Genomic DNA, 15,594 nt, shown 5'->3' with positions numbered 1-15,594 from the left:
TTTTTATACTAGTTTATGTCTTTTGATTGGGAAGTTTATTCCATGAATATTTAATTTTCTGATAGAGAAGGGTTACCATTGCCATTTTATTGATTGTTTTGATTTTTGTTGCTGTTTTGTCCTTCTTTTTCTCCCTTTTTGTCTCACTTTTTCACGTTTCTTGGCTGCTTTTATGTCTTTTGAGAAATGACCATGTCCTTTGACCACTTTTTAATGAGATTATTTCTGTTTTTCTTGTAGATTTTTTTTTTTTTTTTTGAGACGGAGTCTTGCTCTGTCACCCAGGCTGGAGTGCAGTGGCCGGATCTCAGCTCACTGCAAGCTCCTCCTCTCAGGTTCACGCCATTCTCCTGCCTCAGCCTCCCGAGTAGCTGGGACTACAGGCACCCGCCACCTTACCCAGCTAGTTTTTTGTATTTTTTAGTAGGACGGGGTTTCACCGTGTTAGCCAGGATGGTCTCGATCTCTTGACCTCGTGATCCGCCCGTCTCGGCCTCCCAAAGTGCTGGGATTACAGGCTTGAGTCACCGCGCCCAGCCAGATTTAAATTTCTTATAGATTGTGAACATTAGTCCCTTGTCAGATTCATAGTCTACAAATACTTTCTCCCAGTAGGTTGTCTGTTAGTCTATTGATAGTTTGTCATTTTTGATTGTGCTTATTTGGATCTTTTTTGTTGTTGTTGTTAACTTAGCTAGTGATCTAGTGATCTTGTTTATCTTTTAGAAAAACTTATTTTATTGATTATTTGAATGGTTTTCTTGGTTTCAATATTTTTTTGTTCTGCTCTGATTTGAATTATTTCTTTTCTTCTTCTAGCTTTGGATTTACTTTGTTGTTTTTCTGATTTCTTTAGGCAAGGTATCAGGTTGTTAACTTGAGATCTTTCTATCTTCTTGATATAAAAGTTTAGCACTATAAACCCTCCTCACACTGCTTTTGCCACATTCCAAGGTTTTGTTACATTTTGTCACTTTTTTTTTTTTTTTTTTTGAGACGGAGTCTCACTCTGTCACCCAGGCTGGAGTGCAGTGGCGCTACTTCCCACTCACTGCAACCTCTGCCTCCTGGGTTCAAGTGATTCTCCTGCCTCACTCTCCCAGGTAGCTGGGATTACAGGCACATGCTACCACGCCCAGCTAATTTCTTGTACTTTTAGTAGAGATGGGGTTTCACTATGTTGGCCAGGCTGGTCTTGAACCCCTGATCTCGTGATCTGCCCACCTCGGCCTCCCAAAGTGCTGGGAGTACAGGTGTGAGCCACCGCACCCAGCCTCGTCACCATTTTTATTTGTTTCAAATAAGTTTCTGATTTCTGCCTTAATTTCATTGTTTCCCCAAAAGTCATTCCGGAACAAGTTGTTTTGTTTTCTGTATTTGTGTAGTTTTGAGGGTTCCTCTTGCTATTGAGTTTTGAGTTTATTTCACTCTGTTTCAAGAAGATGATTTCAATTTTTCTGGATTTTTGAAATTTGTTTTATGACTGAGCATGTGGTCAGTCTTAAAGTATGTTCTGTGCACAGATGAGAATGTAAGTATGTGTTCATTAGATGAATTATTCTGTAGATGTCTATGAGGTCCAGTTGGTCAAGTGCTGAGTTTACGTCCAGAATTTCTTTGTTAGGTTTTTGCCCTGATGATCTGTAATGCTATCTGTAAGGTGTTGTCTTCCACTATGGCTGGCTAAGTCTTTTTTTTAGGTCCAGTAATAATTGCTTTATAAACCTGGGTGTGCCAATGTTGGGTGCATACATATTTAGGATAGTTAAATATTATTGATTTATCTATTTATTTATTGAATCCTTTATTAGTATGTAATGTGTTTGTCTTTTTTACTATTGTTGGTTTAAAATCTGTTTTATTAATACAAGAATAGTGACCACTGCATTTTTTTGTTTGTTGGTTTTTTTCCCATTTGTGTGATAGATGTTACTTTTTCCCTTTACTTTGAGTTTATGGGTGTCATTATACGTGAGATGAGTTTTTTAAAGCCAGCAGAAGGTTAAGTCTTATTTTTTTTAATCTGATTTGCCACTTTGTGTCATTTTCTTTTTAATTTTTAGAATTTTTTTATTTTTTTTTTTGAGACAGAGTCTCACTCTGTCACCCAGGGTGGAGTGCAGGCGTGATCTCAGCTTCCTGAAACCTCTGTCTCCCGGTTTCAAGTGATTCTCCTGCCTCAGCCTCCCAAGTAGCTGGGATTACAGGCACGTGCCACCACTACGGGCTGATTTTTGTATTTTTAGTAGAGACGCAGTTTCACCATGTTGGCCAGGCTGGTCTCAAACTCCTGACCTCAGGTGATTCACCTGTCTCAGCCTCCCAAAGTGCTGGGATTACAGGCACGAGCCACCATGCCTGGCCACCACTTCGTGTCTTTTAAGTGGAGCATTTAGACTGCTGTGTTCAAGGTTAATATTGATATCTTAGTTTTTGTTCGCTTCATGTGCTCTGTAGTCTTGATTGTGCAGTTGCTTTGTAGGGTCTGTGGGCTATGTACTTATGTGTGTTTTTGTGGTAGTAGGTATCATTCTTCCATTTCCGTGTTTAGAACACTCTTAAGAACCTTGTGATGCCAGTTGAGTGGTAGTTAATTCTCTTAGTGATTGCTTGTGAATTCTTTGCTTATGAAACTTAGTTTGCTGGAACATAAAATTCCTGACTGGAATTTCTTTCTTTTTTTTAATCTTTTTGTTGTTGTTGTTGTTGTTGTTGTTGTTGAAATGGAGTTTCACTCTGTGGCCCAGCCTGGAGTGCAGTGGTGCGATCTCAGCTCACTACAACCTCCACCTCTGGCGCTCAAGCAATTCTCATGCCTTAGCCTCCCCAGTAGCTGGGACTACAGGTGAGCGCTACCATACCCGGCTAATTTTTTATATTTAATAGAGGCAGGCAGCTAACTTTTTGTGTTTAATAGAGACCGGCTTTCACCATGTTCCCCAGCGTGGTCTCGAACTCCTGAGCTCAGGTTATCTACCCACCTTGGCCTCCCAAAGTGCTGGGATTACAAGCATGAGCACTGCACCTGCCCTCTTTCTTTAAAAATGTTAAAAACAGACCCCCCAATATCTTCCAGATTGTAAGGTTTCTGTGAGGAAGTCCACTGTTTGATAGAATTCATTTTTTAGGTAATATGACCCTTTTCTCTAGTTGCCTTTTGTTTTTTTATTTCATGTTGACCTTGGAAAGTCTGAATACTATGTGTATAGTATTCAGATACTATACTTATACTGAGGGATGGCTGTCTTATATAGTATCTCAAAGGATTTCCTTGAATTTCTTGTATCTTTATGTCAACCTGTCTAGCAAGATGGGAAAATATTTCGTAGATTATATCCTTAAGTATGTTTTCCAAGTTGGTTAGTTTTTTTTCCTTCTCTCTCAGGAATACTAATGAGTCATAAGTTTGACCCCTTTACATAATTCCGTATCTCTCAGAAGCTGTGTTTGTTTGTAGTGAATTCTTTTTTCTTTACTGTCTTCTGACTGGGTTGATATAAAGGAGCAGTCTCTGAGCTCTGAAATACTTTTGTCTGCTTCGTCTATTCTGTTTTTAAGGCTTTGCATTGTATTTTGAAAGTCCCGTAGTAAAATTTACAATTTTTAAAGTTGTGTTTGGTTCTTTCAAAGGAACTAATGAGATCCTTGTGAGGTTATGAAACACTCTGGCGTTGTATATTGCCAGCGTTCTTTTGCTGTCTCATCTGAGGGAGCTGGTGCTTCTTTTGCTTTTGAATTTTCTGTGATTTGGATGGGGCTTGAAAATGTTTTTAATTCTTTTTTTTCCTTGAGGTTTTGGCTGTGGTGTATGTTGTGTGTAATCAGTTGGTGTCATTTAAGGTTGTTTTCAGAGGCAGAGGCTCTGTCTAGGTCCCTGGGTTGTAGATAGGTTCCTGCAGTGGATTTCATAGAGTGCTTCGTGTTGAAGCAATGGATTCTTGTTTGTGGTGGAATTCAGGCTTCAGTCCAAGTACATGGCGCTTAAGAGTGTTCTGGGGAGGGAAGATCGTGTGTGAGAAATTATTTTCTCTCCAAATTTATTTTGGGGCCTTGGTGATATTCCCTTCAACTGCTGGCACTGCACCCATTTCCTTTGCTTCAAGGAGGGCTTTGGTGATCTGTGCTCCCCCCTCCCTTAGGGACAGTTCACACTTTTAGGTCACCAGGAGACCCGTATTTATATCGGGGTCCTGCTGTTCTCCTTTGTCTGCAAAAGTAAGGGTGGGTTTTGGAATGTTTCTGTGAGTCGTTTGGTGATGCAGCGGCTGGAGGATGGAAAATCACCAGGCAGGGCAATTGCACCATGGGTTTGTAACCAGTATTGCACCTGCAGCCCAGGATTTTTTTTTTCTTTTTTCTTATTTTTCTTTTTTTTTTTTTTTTTTTGAGACGGAGTCTCGCTCTGTCGCCCAGGCTGGAGTGCAGTGGCCGGATCTCAGCTCACTGCAAGCTCCGCCTCCCAGATTTAGGCCATTCTCCTGCCTCAGCCTCCGGAGTAGCTGGGACTACAGGCGCCCGCCACCTCGCCCGGCTAGTTTTTTGTATTTTTTAGTAGAGACGGGGTTTCACCGTGTTAGCCACGATGGTCTCGATCTCCTGACCTCGTGATCCGCCCGTCTCGGCCTCCCAAAGTGCTGGGATTACAGGCTTGAGCCACCGCGCCCGGCCGAGCCCAGGATTTTTAGTCCAGCGGATGGCTGTGGGGCCCACCCAGTTTGTGGTCCCTCAACTCAGCAGGTCTGTCTCCAGTGTCTTCCCTGGGAGCAGGCTGAATTGGCGAGGCTTGTTCCAAGCCATCTGCATTGAAATGGCTGAGCTCTTCCAGATGTTCTAGGCTGCTAGGCTTCCTGGGATATAAACCATGGCTGGTCATCTGGCCACACCCTTCCCAGTTTATTCATGTGAATGAAGGGGAACCCAGCTCCCATGCTGGCTCATGTTCCCATGTCACACTCTTCTCTGTCTGCTGACAGTGTGGGCTTCTACCCCACTTAAGCTCAGACCACATATATCAGCGTAATATTATTAGTCAGTGTGCGGAAGACCTGGGCAGCTGGCACTGGGCCCATGGATTTGTCCTCTGGCCCTTTGGGGTCAAGCACCATCTGTGATGTAAGTGGATGCTGTGCTGTGGGCACCCTTCTGCAGGACCAGCCAGATTCATGGTGCATGGATCAGATTCACCTCAGTCCCATGACAGCTACAATCCTGCTCCCTCTCAGCCTGGCAGACAGCAGGAGATGGATCCCCTCAGTGCAAGATGCAGAGACTCAGAGGATGGGCACCTATGGTCAGCTACAGCTGCACAGCACAGTGAAAACTTCAGATTTCCACAAGAGTTTAAGCTGTGCCTCTGCCTATTCTCCAGGTGGCTCCCCCTGCCAGTTCACAGACGTGTAGGGATCATATGAGATCCTATAATCAGGAGCTCAGGCTAGATTTAGCTGGGAAATGCCTTTCAAGGAGAAGGAACCAAAGTGAGAATCTCAGAGGTCCATGGCTAGACTGTGTTGCCATGAGGTTTCTTCACATATCCCTTCCTTAAGTCTGGTCTGGATCTAGGAGCCAGTCCTGGTGCCCAGTGACTTTGAGCAAGCTTTCCATCTTCCTCTTCAGCCACAGTGTCTGCATTTCTTCTGAATTAAGCTTTCTCTCAAAAGATCTGTTTAGAGTGTGATGTTTTACTGAACATTTTGTTTTCTGTCCTTGGAGTGAGTGTTTCCCAGCTGCATCTAGTAAGTCATTCTGTCCTTTGCTTAATTTTCTATGTTAGCTTTGTAAAGTATGTGTATCTGACTCTGAAAATAACAAGTGGGATATTTTGTTAATTTTATATTTCAGCTGTGTCTTCTCATTGCACTGAAGACTTTTTGCCAGAACAGGGCATGAAAGATTCATTCCAAAAGGTGATACTGAGAAGATATGGAAGCTGTGGACTTGAGGATTTACACTTAAGGAAAGATGGGGAAAATGTGGGTGAGCGTAAGGATCAAAAAGAAATTTATAATGGACTTAACCAGTGTTTGTCAACTCTACCTAGCAAAATTTTCCCATATAATAAATGTGTGAAAGTCTTTAGTAAATCATCAAATCTAAACAGACAAAGCATAAGACATACTACAGAGAAACTTTTCAAATGTGTACAATGTGGCAAAGTCTTTAAATCTCACTCAGGCCTTTCTTATCATAAGATAATTCATACTGAAGAGAAACTCTACATATGTGAGGAATGTGGTAAAACCTTTAAATGGTTCTCATACCTTACTAAACATAAGAGGATTCACACTGGAGAGAAACCATACAAATGTGAAGAATGTGGCAAAGCTTTTAACTGGTGTTCGACCCTTACTAAACATAAGAGAATCCATACTGGTGAGAAACCCTACAAATGTGAAGAATGTGGAAAAGCCTTTCACTGGTGTTCGCCCTTTGTTAGACATAAGAAAATTCATACTGGAGAAAAACCCTATACATGTGAAGAATGTGGCAGAGCGTTTAACCGGCACTCACATCTCACCAAACATAAGACGATTCACACTGGAAAGAAACCCTACAAATGTAAAGAATGTGGGAAAGCCTTCAACCACTGCTCCCTACTTACTATACATGAGAGAACCCACACGGGAGAGAAACCCTATAAATGTGAAGAATGTGGCAAAGCTTTTAACTCATCATCAATTCTTACTGAACATAAGGTAATTCACAGCGGAGAGAAACCCTACAAATGTGAAAAATGCGACAAAGTCTTTAAGAGGTTCTCATACCTTACTAAACACAAGAGAATTCACACTGGAGAGAAACCCTACAAATGTGAAGAATGTGGCAAAGCTTTTAACTGGTCCTCAATCCTTACTGAACATAAGAGAATTCATACTGGAGAGAAACCCTACAACTGTGAAGAATGTGGCAAAGCCTTTAATCGGTGCTCACACCTTACTAGACATAAGAAAATTCATACTGCCATCAAACGCTATAAATGTGAAGAATGTGGCAAAGCTTTTAAACGATGCTCACATCTTAATGAACATAAGAGAGTTCAAAGAAGAGAGAAATCCTGCAAGTATAAAAAATGTGGGGAAGCTTTTACTCTCTGCTCAAACCTTACTACGTAAGAATTTTTACTATCGAGAAATCCTACAAATGTAAGGAATGTGGCAAAGTCCTTAAATCTTGCTCAAGCCATTGAAGTCACAAGATAATTCATACTGGGGAGAAACACTACAAATGTGAAGAATGTGGGAACGTCTTCACCCATTGCTCACACTTTATTGCACATAAGAAAATTCATACTGAGAAAAATTCTGATTTTAAAGAATGTGGCAAAGTGTTTAATAACTGCTATGAGCTTATTCATGAGAGGTTTTATGCTAGATAAAAGCAATAAAAGTATAATGATACACATTACATTTATCTGTGGAAAGATGTCACCAAATAAAAGCCTTCGAGTGCACAAGGTGTAATGATAGTGATACATTTGTACGTGGAAAGGCTTCAAAAATATAAGCCTTAGAGTAACATAAGAGTTTTTATCCTGAAGAAAAACATTACAAATATAAAGATTGGTGCAATACTTTTACTTATGTTACAGATTTTGTTGTACATGGGAGAATTTATGCTGAAGGGTAACCCTCTAACAGTTGCTCAAATTTTATTCAATTTTAGAGAATTTATATTGGAAAGAAACCCTACAACTGTAATGAATATGAAAAAAATATTTTAAAAGTACACCTTAGAAAACGCTAGAGAGTTTATATGAAAGCATTTAACAGATGCAATAAATATAAAAAATTAATCAAAAATCAAGTCTGAATGAACATCAGAAGATTCACAGTAGAAACCACTAAGATGCTAACACTTTCAATGTTATTTGAAATCAGGGTATTGATTACAAAGAATAATTCAAAGTTAACATAATTTAGTTAGGCTAAACAGGAATAAGAGACTAATATTTTAGAACTTACAATTGTATTCAAAGTACACTGTTTTTTGCATTGAAAGAGTTTTAGATTTTTACAAAGGCAAATTTTGATGTAATTCAACTCTCAAATTACTTGATGCTGTGTCTTTATTCCTAGTGTCTGTGTAAAAGCATGTGGTCAATTTCTGCTGCTCGGAGCTTTGAGAGGTTCTATATTAGGATATCATTTATATGCTTTTCAACAGAAGATTGAGGACACTGAAATGTGAGGTGTGTGAAGAAAGTCTACACGGAGAAGCTTTTGTGGTTGACTTATAAAACTGTTGTAAGTGCTGCATGAGATAGATGTTCAGAGTAATACTCTTGTGCATTATTCAAATCTTAGTAAATTGTTTTACCGATTGTACATTAATATAGTGGATTTTGTAATGCTTTTCTTAGACTGTGTGAACTTCATTTGTTTTAATAAAACAAAATTGTTTTAATGTGTTAAGACAGTTGTGCATTGAATTAGGTGTTATCCTGCCACCAACATTAGCCTATTTTACCTTACTCAAGTTTTTAGGTAACAGACAGTAACAACATACTGTTCAGTAATATGGTGGCATGGCATCTCTAGTGATTCTTATCCTTAGTGACTTTAAACTTCAAATACGTTGGAGAATACTGTTTCCATAGGTTACATTTTTATTATTTTTCTTCGAACTATAGAGTCATTAAGATGGTTATTATGAAAATTACACAGGCATATAATCAAAAGCCATATATTTCTGAAGTATGTAGAAGATGTTATCTTACATTTTTCTTTGAACATGCAACCTCTATGGCCTTCCCAACACACATAGACTCTAAGTTTTCACTTACATGAAAGTTTAGGGGGCCGGGCGCGGTGGCTCAAGCCTGTAATCCCAGCACTTTGGGAGGCTGAGACGGGTGGATCACGAGGTCAGGAGATCGAGACCATCCTGGCTAACACGGTGAAACCCCGTCTCTACTGAAAAATACAAAAAAACAAAAACTAGCCAGGCGAGGTGGCGGGCGCCTGTAGTCCCAGCTACTCGGGAGGCTGAGGCAGGAGAATGGCGTGAACCCGGGAGGCGGAGCTTGCAGTGAGCCGAGATCCGGCCACTGCACTCCAGCCTGGGCTACAGAGCGAGACTCCGTCTCAAAAAAAAAAAAAAAAGAAAGTTTAATATACAAATGTGTTACTCTAAAGATAAAATGTAAGAGAATTATGAAGCAAGTAATTGTACTTGAATGTGGATGTGTACCTATTTTGAGAAGAAAGAAAATGTGTTAGAACAAATTGGTAATTTTTAAAGTGTTGATAAGTTACTACCAAACTAAAAACCTCAAAGAATTTCAAAGCAAATGTTTTTCCCATTTGTATTGAATTCATTTTTCCAAAACCTTATGGTTCCTAGTTCAGAATCTCCTTATGTAAGTCCAGGTTTTACTTACCTGATACTGATAGTAGACCTAATGCATCCAAATTTATAAAGTATTCTTTATATAATCTGCTCCAGAATTATTGGAATAATTTTTACAAAATTTAATGGTGCTTGCAAAACAATTTAAACATGTAATTCCATAGTAAGTGTATTGTAACATTTTATTTAGTACATTTTTTTTCAGTTGGAGAACTCTAAGCCAATTTTTCCTTTGTTCTTTTAATTTTTATAATTAACATCATTGAGTTTATTGATCTTATTGGGTTAATTTCTTTAGGTGAACACTAGGGAGATGTCATCAGTCATGGTAGTGTTTATTTCTTTTTTTTCCAACTCCTGTGTCTCTACATCAGACGTGGTGTTGTTTAGACATAAATGAAGTGAAGAAACACAGAAAGTCACTACATGTGTGAAAGCACTACCATGTGTTATACACACTGCATAATTAGTGTTCCAGTTGGAGTGAGTTAGTGGCTCCAGGAGATTAAAATTATTCAGATGAAAATACAGCATTGATTCTTCATGTCTGGAGAGGGCGTCTGTACCCAGGCTATACAACTGACTCTAAATTTAGAGGAATTGTGCTGCTTTCATTTTCTAATATCTTCAGGTTTCATTTATGTTCATCCCCAGTTATGTATGCATCAGAGCCCTTCACTGTTTTTTGTTTTGTTTTGTTTTGTTTCGTGAGATGGAGTCTAACTCTGTCGCCCAGGCTGGAGTGCAGTGGCGCGATCTCAGCTCACTGCAAGCTCTGCCTCGCAGGTTCACGCCATTCTTCTGCCTCAGCCTCCCAAGTAGCTGGGACTACAGGTGCCCACCACTACCACGCCTGGCTAATTTTTTGTATTTTTAGTAGACACGGGGTTTCACTGTGTTAGCCAGTGTGGTCTCGATCTCCTGACCTCGTGATCCACCCGCATTGGCCTCCCAAAGTGCTGGGATTACAGGCGTGAGCCACTGCGCCCACCCTCCCTTCACCTTTTTACCTGAGTCACGGTTGCAGCTTCTCACTGTTCTCCCCACCCCATGTTATTTTACACACTACTTTGTAAGCTCTCATGAGAAGTTTGGAGTGCTTATTGTGGTAAAAAAACAAAACAAAACAAAAAACCTTTTAAACTTAAAATTTGTAGTCATTTACAGGTTGTAAATGCAGTCTTTGGTTTTGAATTTTTTGATATTTTTTGAGACAGAGTTTTGCTTTTGTTGCCCGGGCTGGAGTGCAATGGCACAACCTCGGCTCACTGCAACCTCCATCTCCCAGGTTCAAACGATTATACTGCCTCAGCTTCCCAAGTTGCTGGGATTACAGGTGCCCAACACCACACCTGACTAATTTTTTTTGTAGTTTTAGTAGAGACGGAGTTTCACCATGTTGGCAAGGCTGGTCTCCAACTCTTGACCTCAGGTCACACCAGGCCTAAATGCAGTCTTTGGATTACTTAACTGAAGTAAGTTGGATTCACTCTGTACAGGTCACAGGATTTAATCAGTCAGTCAGCATTGTTCACCTTTGTAAAAGAAAAATGTTACTCTCTTCTATCACAGAGTGTGTACAATATACAATTAGGTAGAACAGGTAAATCATTAATAGCATTGTGCCATATATTGTAAGCACCATATAAAGAAACATATCAGAATTGGAAATCTCTTAAGAGAAAATATATCTTAGAAATAAATTCTTAAGAAGTGTCAATAGTAGTTGATGAATGTTTAATTTAACTTTTTATGAAATACTTACAGCACAACTTACATTTCCATACAGAATCTTCTGTTTATGAGTGTGTGTGCTAAGTGTTGAACAATAATAGAATGATTACTCTGGATTTTTTTAAAAGCCTAAGAACCAGGAGAGCAGGCCATGAGGACATCACCATTTAATATTGAGTGGACATCCTGATGATATTTACTGCGTTTAACTCTGCAGATAGAATTGAGGCCCTGTGATTATCTGCTTTCTTCATTGAATTATGCCAAGCAGCCACAAAAGGGACTGCACAAATTAAGTGCTTAATATGCATGTAATTAGTGAATGGAGCCTAACCACAGCCTTCCAAAATGTCTAAGTGGGCCTGAGGCCCATCTGTCAGCACCCAGGGACCTCTGTTATGTCTGTGTGAAGGACAAAGACCAGCTAAAAGAATTGCCTTGGGAGACCGAGGCAGGCGGATCATGAGGTCAGGAGATCAAGACCATCCTGGTCAACATGGTAAAACCTCGTCTATACTAAAATACAAACAAAAATTACCCAGGGTGTTGGCACATGCCTGTAGTCCCAGCTACGCGGGAGGCTGAGGCAGGGGAATCGCTTGAACCTGGGAGTCAGAAGTTGCAGTGAGCCAGGATCACACCACTGCACTGCAGCCTGGGCAACAGAGACTCCACCTCAAAAAATAAAAAAGAAATACTAACTATAATAATAACAACTCTTCTGTTCATGAGTGGCCCTTCAGATGGTGACATTAGAGTTCCCAACATAAGGAAAGTGGCCCTAAATCCCCTGCACAACTCCCTTTTTTGTACTGACCCCACGATGTAAAATTCTGCTATTTATTCATTTGCCACAAACAAACTTCCTTTACAACGGCAAAAAGCATTGCTTCAGATTGTGACTGTTTTTGGACATAGGGTCATTAAAGAGGTAATTAAGATTGTGAGTTCACTGGCACGGGACCTAATTAAATATAGCGGGTTCTTATAAGAAGAGGTAGTAAAGACAGAAGCACAAGAGAAGATGCTGTTAACACAGAGTTAGAAGACAGCCATCTACAAGCCAAGGAGAGAGCCTTGGAGAAGTCATTCCACCAACATCTGTTAGATTTCTAATTTCCAGAACTGCAAGAAACTAAATTGCTGTTTTTAAGGCCCTTCATTCTGGGATGCTGTGTTATGGCAGTCCTAGCAAACTATGACAGCCTATTAGTACACACACACAATATTCCCTGCAGTATGACTGACATGGAAAGAGGATGGTATACCATGCTGCATCAGCATTGAAAGACTAAACCACTGTGGGGAAGAGCCTCCCTTGTGGCATATTATGAAGACATGTGCGTGCACACCTCCTTCCCTGATGGGATACGGGGATGAGTTCTTGAGATGATACATTGCAGGAACATGCATAAGGTAGTCTCACCTCCTTTTTTTGTACAACACATTCCCCCACTTTTGCGTAAAAACTTCCCTAGTAATAGTGTTGGCTTTTAAGTTTTGGAGAAGGTCTGTAGGACTGAAGCTGCATGCCACAGGAGATGCCTGGAGGGGGGAGTTAAAACAATACAAACGATAGCAACATGCAAAAATGCTCATGGCCTAATGTAAAATGAAAACAAGATGAAAGCCTTTTCTCTAATATTTCTACAAGTATGTGAACAGAGACTTCCCACCTAACCAAGTTGCCACTGGGATGAATGAAGGCCAGACTGTATTGAAACAGGACTGTGGGTCACTCCTGGGAAGGCCCTAGGACAGAGGTGAGAGAGTTTCCATATTTCAATCTGGGACCTGGGCCTGTCCTGGTCTTCTCAGGTTCCTATCTCTAGAGACCTCTAGATGCCTGCTCTCGCCACAGCCCAGTGCTGACTAAGGTTGGTGGTGTAGGGCACCCGGTCTTTTTCCAAAGAGATGGAGGAGTTAGACTCATCAAACAGCTCCTCATTAATCTGAATGTGACTCTGTAAAGAGTGCCCAGCAGCCAAGCTGAAAGAGATGAATTGGCCGCCTTGTTTTTAGCATAGATGACACCTCTATTGAAATTTTGCTCTTCAGATCAGGCACATAGGAACATCTGCATAGATCTTCAGCCAGGAAGGAAACCAGAGGACAGCTTAAAGTCTTGGGATTCACATCAGAGTAGACAAACTTGGTCCCCATTTTGCCAGCCATGACCTGGGTATGAACATGACAGACCCACAAGAGTTTCAACTTTTGACAACCTGGTTCTGTCCAGGAAGAATGCCCTCACCTCTTCATCCCCCTGCAAGACATGGCAATGGGGGACAATGTGGGGCTGTCTAGATGAAATGACAAGAGAGGACTGGCCTGGATGTGTTCTGGGTTGCCCTGTTATCTGCGGGTGTGCCTCATTAGAAATGAGGGCTGAGGGGACATCTGCATCTTCAGAGAAGGCTTTTAGTTTGAGCCTTTGTAAGGCTAAAACTCAGAAATGTAAGGATACCATGGAAGAGCATGTTACTCTCTTGAGCATCTCTCACCAGAGGAGCTGGATACAGAGTTGCCTCTAGGAGGTGGGGTCCTGGTTTTCTAAGTTCTGTTGGGTTCCATCACCAAGGAAGTATGTTAGTCCCTTCAAGGTTCCATCCACTGGCCCCTTCTTTCTATAAGACCTACCCAAAGGCCCCACCAGGCTACTGATTGATCAGCCTCCTCTCCCATGTCAGGCCTCTATTTGTATGTAATTGTGAAATCACACCTTCCCCTTAATTTCCTGGGAAGACCTAAATGCAGCCTGGGCTTTAGAATAGAAGAGACAGCTGGGTCAGAACCTTGTTTATCTTACCATATCTGTGACCCAGTAAAAGCCGTTGTCTGTTCTGGGGCTTCCCCAGCCTCCTGCCATGCACAGTGGGGATTATGCTAGCATCTACCTCCTAGGGAATTTTTCAAGTGTATATGAGACAAAACTTATAAAAATCATGGTGTAGGCTGGGTGCAGTGGCTCAAGCCTGTAATCCCAGCAATTGGGAGGCCTAGGTGGGTAGGTCACTTGAAGCCAGGAGTTCGAGACCAGCCTGTCCAACATGGTGAAACCCCATCTCTACTAAAAATACAATAACCGGGCGTGGTGTTGTGTACTTGTAATTTCAGCTACTCAGGAAGCTGAGGAAGGAGAATCACTGGAGCCCAGGAGACAGAGGTTGCAGTGAGCCAAGATCATGCCATTGCACTCCAGCCTGGGCAACAGAGTGAGACTGCATCTCAAAAATTAAAAAAAAAAAGAAAAGAAAAAGAAACATGCAATGACAATTTGGGCCCTGACATCACCAAGCTTATTCTTCACAGGCTTCAGTTGACCATATTGGTTCCAATCAACTTCAGCTTATTTTTAAAAATCTCTTAAGCAAAGGAAATTTCAGTGTTTCAACAAGTTGTTTCTTATTTGTCATTCAGATAACCCAACTTATTTTAGTTGTAGGTTTTGTTTTGTTTTGTTTTGTTTCAACACTTTGGGGACAAAAATTCTGCTTCTGCCCAATGGAGTACAGAATGATAGGGTATGATTTTTTGTTGCAGTTCAGGCTGCCATACCAAAGAGCCATGGGGTAGGAAGCTTATAAGGAACAGAACTTAATTTCTCACACTTGTAGGGGTTGGAAATGTGGGATCAAAGTGTCAGCATGGTTGAACTCTGGTGATGACTCTCCTGAACTGCAGACTGTGTACTTAGGATTTTATCATTTGGCAGAAGGAGGGAGAGAGCCCTCTGGGGTATCTTTTTTAAAGCCAGTAATCCCAATCACAAGGACCCCACCTTCAGGACTTAATTATGCCCTGCCTCATAGTACCATTATTCTGAGGGTTAGAACTTTCACACAAATATAAGGGGAGAAATCGTAACTCTCAAGTATATATATAGATTTCTAAAAGCTGTCATTTTCTTCCTACTTGTTCTGTCCTGTTTGCTCCCTCAGTCTCTCTTTTTTTGTGTTTCTGTTTAATTCTCTGTTTCTGTATTGTGTTCCTCAAACTGACAGCAAATTCCAATGTAGAAGATGCTCTATGACAGACCCACATAAAAAGAACTGAGGGAGTGCTCATGCCAATAGATGGAAGAAACTTGGGCTTTCTGGCCACATGAAATCTTACCAGTTTCCACATGAGTGAGTTTAAAGCTGATCCTTCCCTACTTCAGCTTCTGTTGAGAAGTCCAGTTTCTTAGGAGGCCTAAGCCTCCTAACGACCTTGAGGAAGAGGCTCCTAACTAAACTGTGTCCAGTTTCTGGTCCCACAAATTGTGAGATAGTATTTGTTGTTGAAAGGTGCTAAGTTTCAGGGCAATGTTGTAAGAAAGAAGCAGATAACTAGTCTCATCTCCCAGGCCCCAAGATTCTCCATCCTTCTTCTCTCTCTCAGGCTCTCTGCAGCCACAGTGGTCCCTTTCTAACTTCTGCCCAACTCACACCTGTGAGTCTCTTTACTAACGGTGGCTTCTCTTGACACATTCTTGTTGGGAGCAGATCGCCTAAAATCTGGCCATAAACT

At 41.0% G+C, this 15,594-nt stretch overlaps 1 protein-coding gene across 2 annotated transcripts in view; it reads left to right on the top strand.

Annotated features, from left to right (window-relative positions):
• Window positions 1-7,447, top strand: part of ZNF682 (zinc finger protein 682) — a 30,704-nt gene extending 23,257 nt beyond the window's left edge. For both annotated transcript variants that reach the window (XM_025367779.1, XM_025367780.1), the window contains one exon: window positions 5,842-7,447. In XM_025367779.1, the coding sequence (XP_025223564.1) occupies window positions 5,842-7,112 (1,271 nt within the window). In that variant the 3' untranslated portion in view covers window positions 7,113-7,447. The remainder of the gene's footprint in view (window positions 1-5,841) is intronic.
• Window positions 7,448-15,594: the final 8,147 nt, after the last annotated feature.

This window comes from Theropithecus gelada, chromosome 19, assembly GCF_003255815.1.
Source record: "Theropithecus gelada isolate Dixy chromosome 19, Tgel_1.0, whole genome shotgun sequence".
Classification (NCBI taxonomy): Eukaryota; Metazoa; Chordata; class Mammalia; order Primates; family Cercopithecidae; genus Theropithecus; species Theropithecus gelada.
Note: the sequence above shows the minus strand (reverse complement) of the source record. Positions and strands in the feature narration are given on the sequence as shown.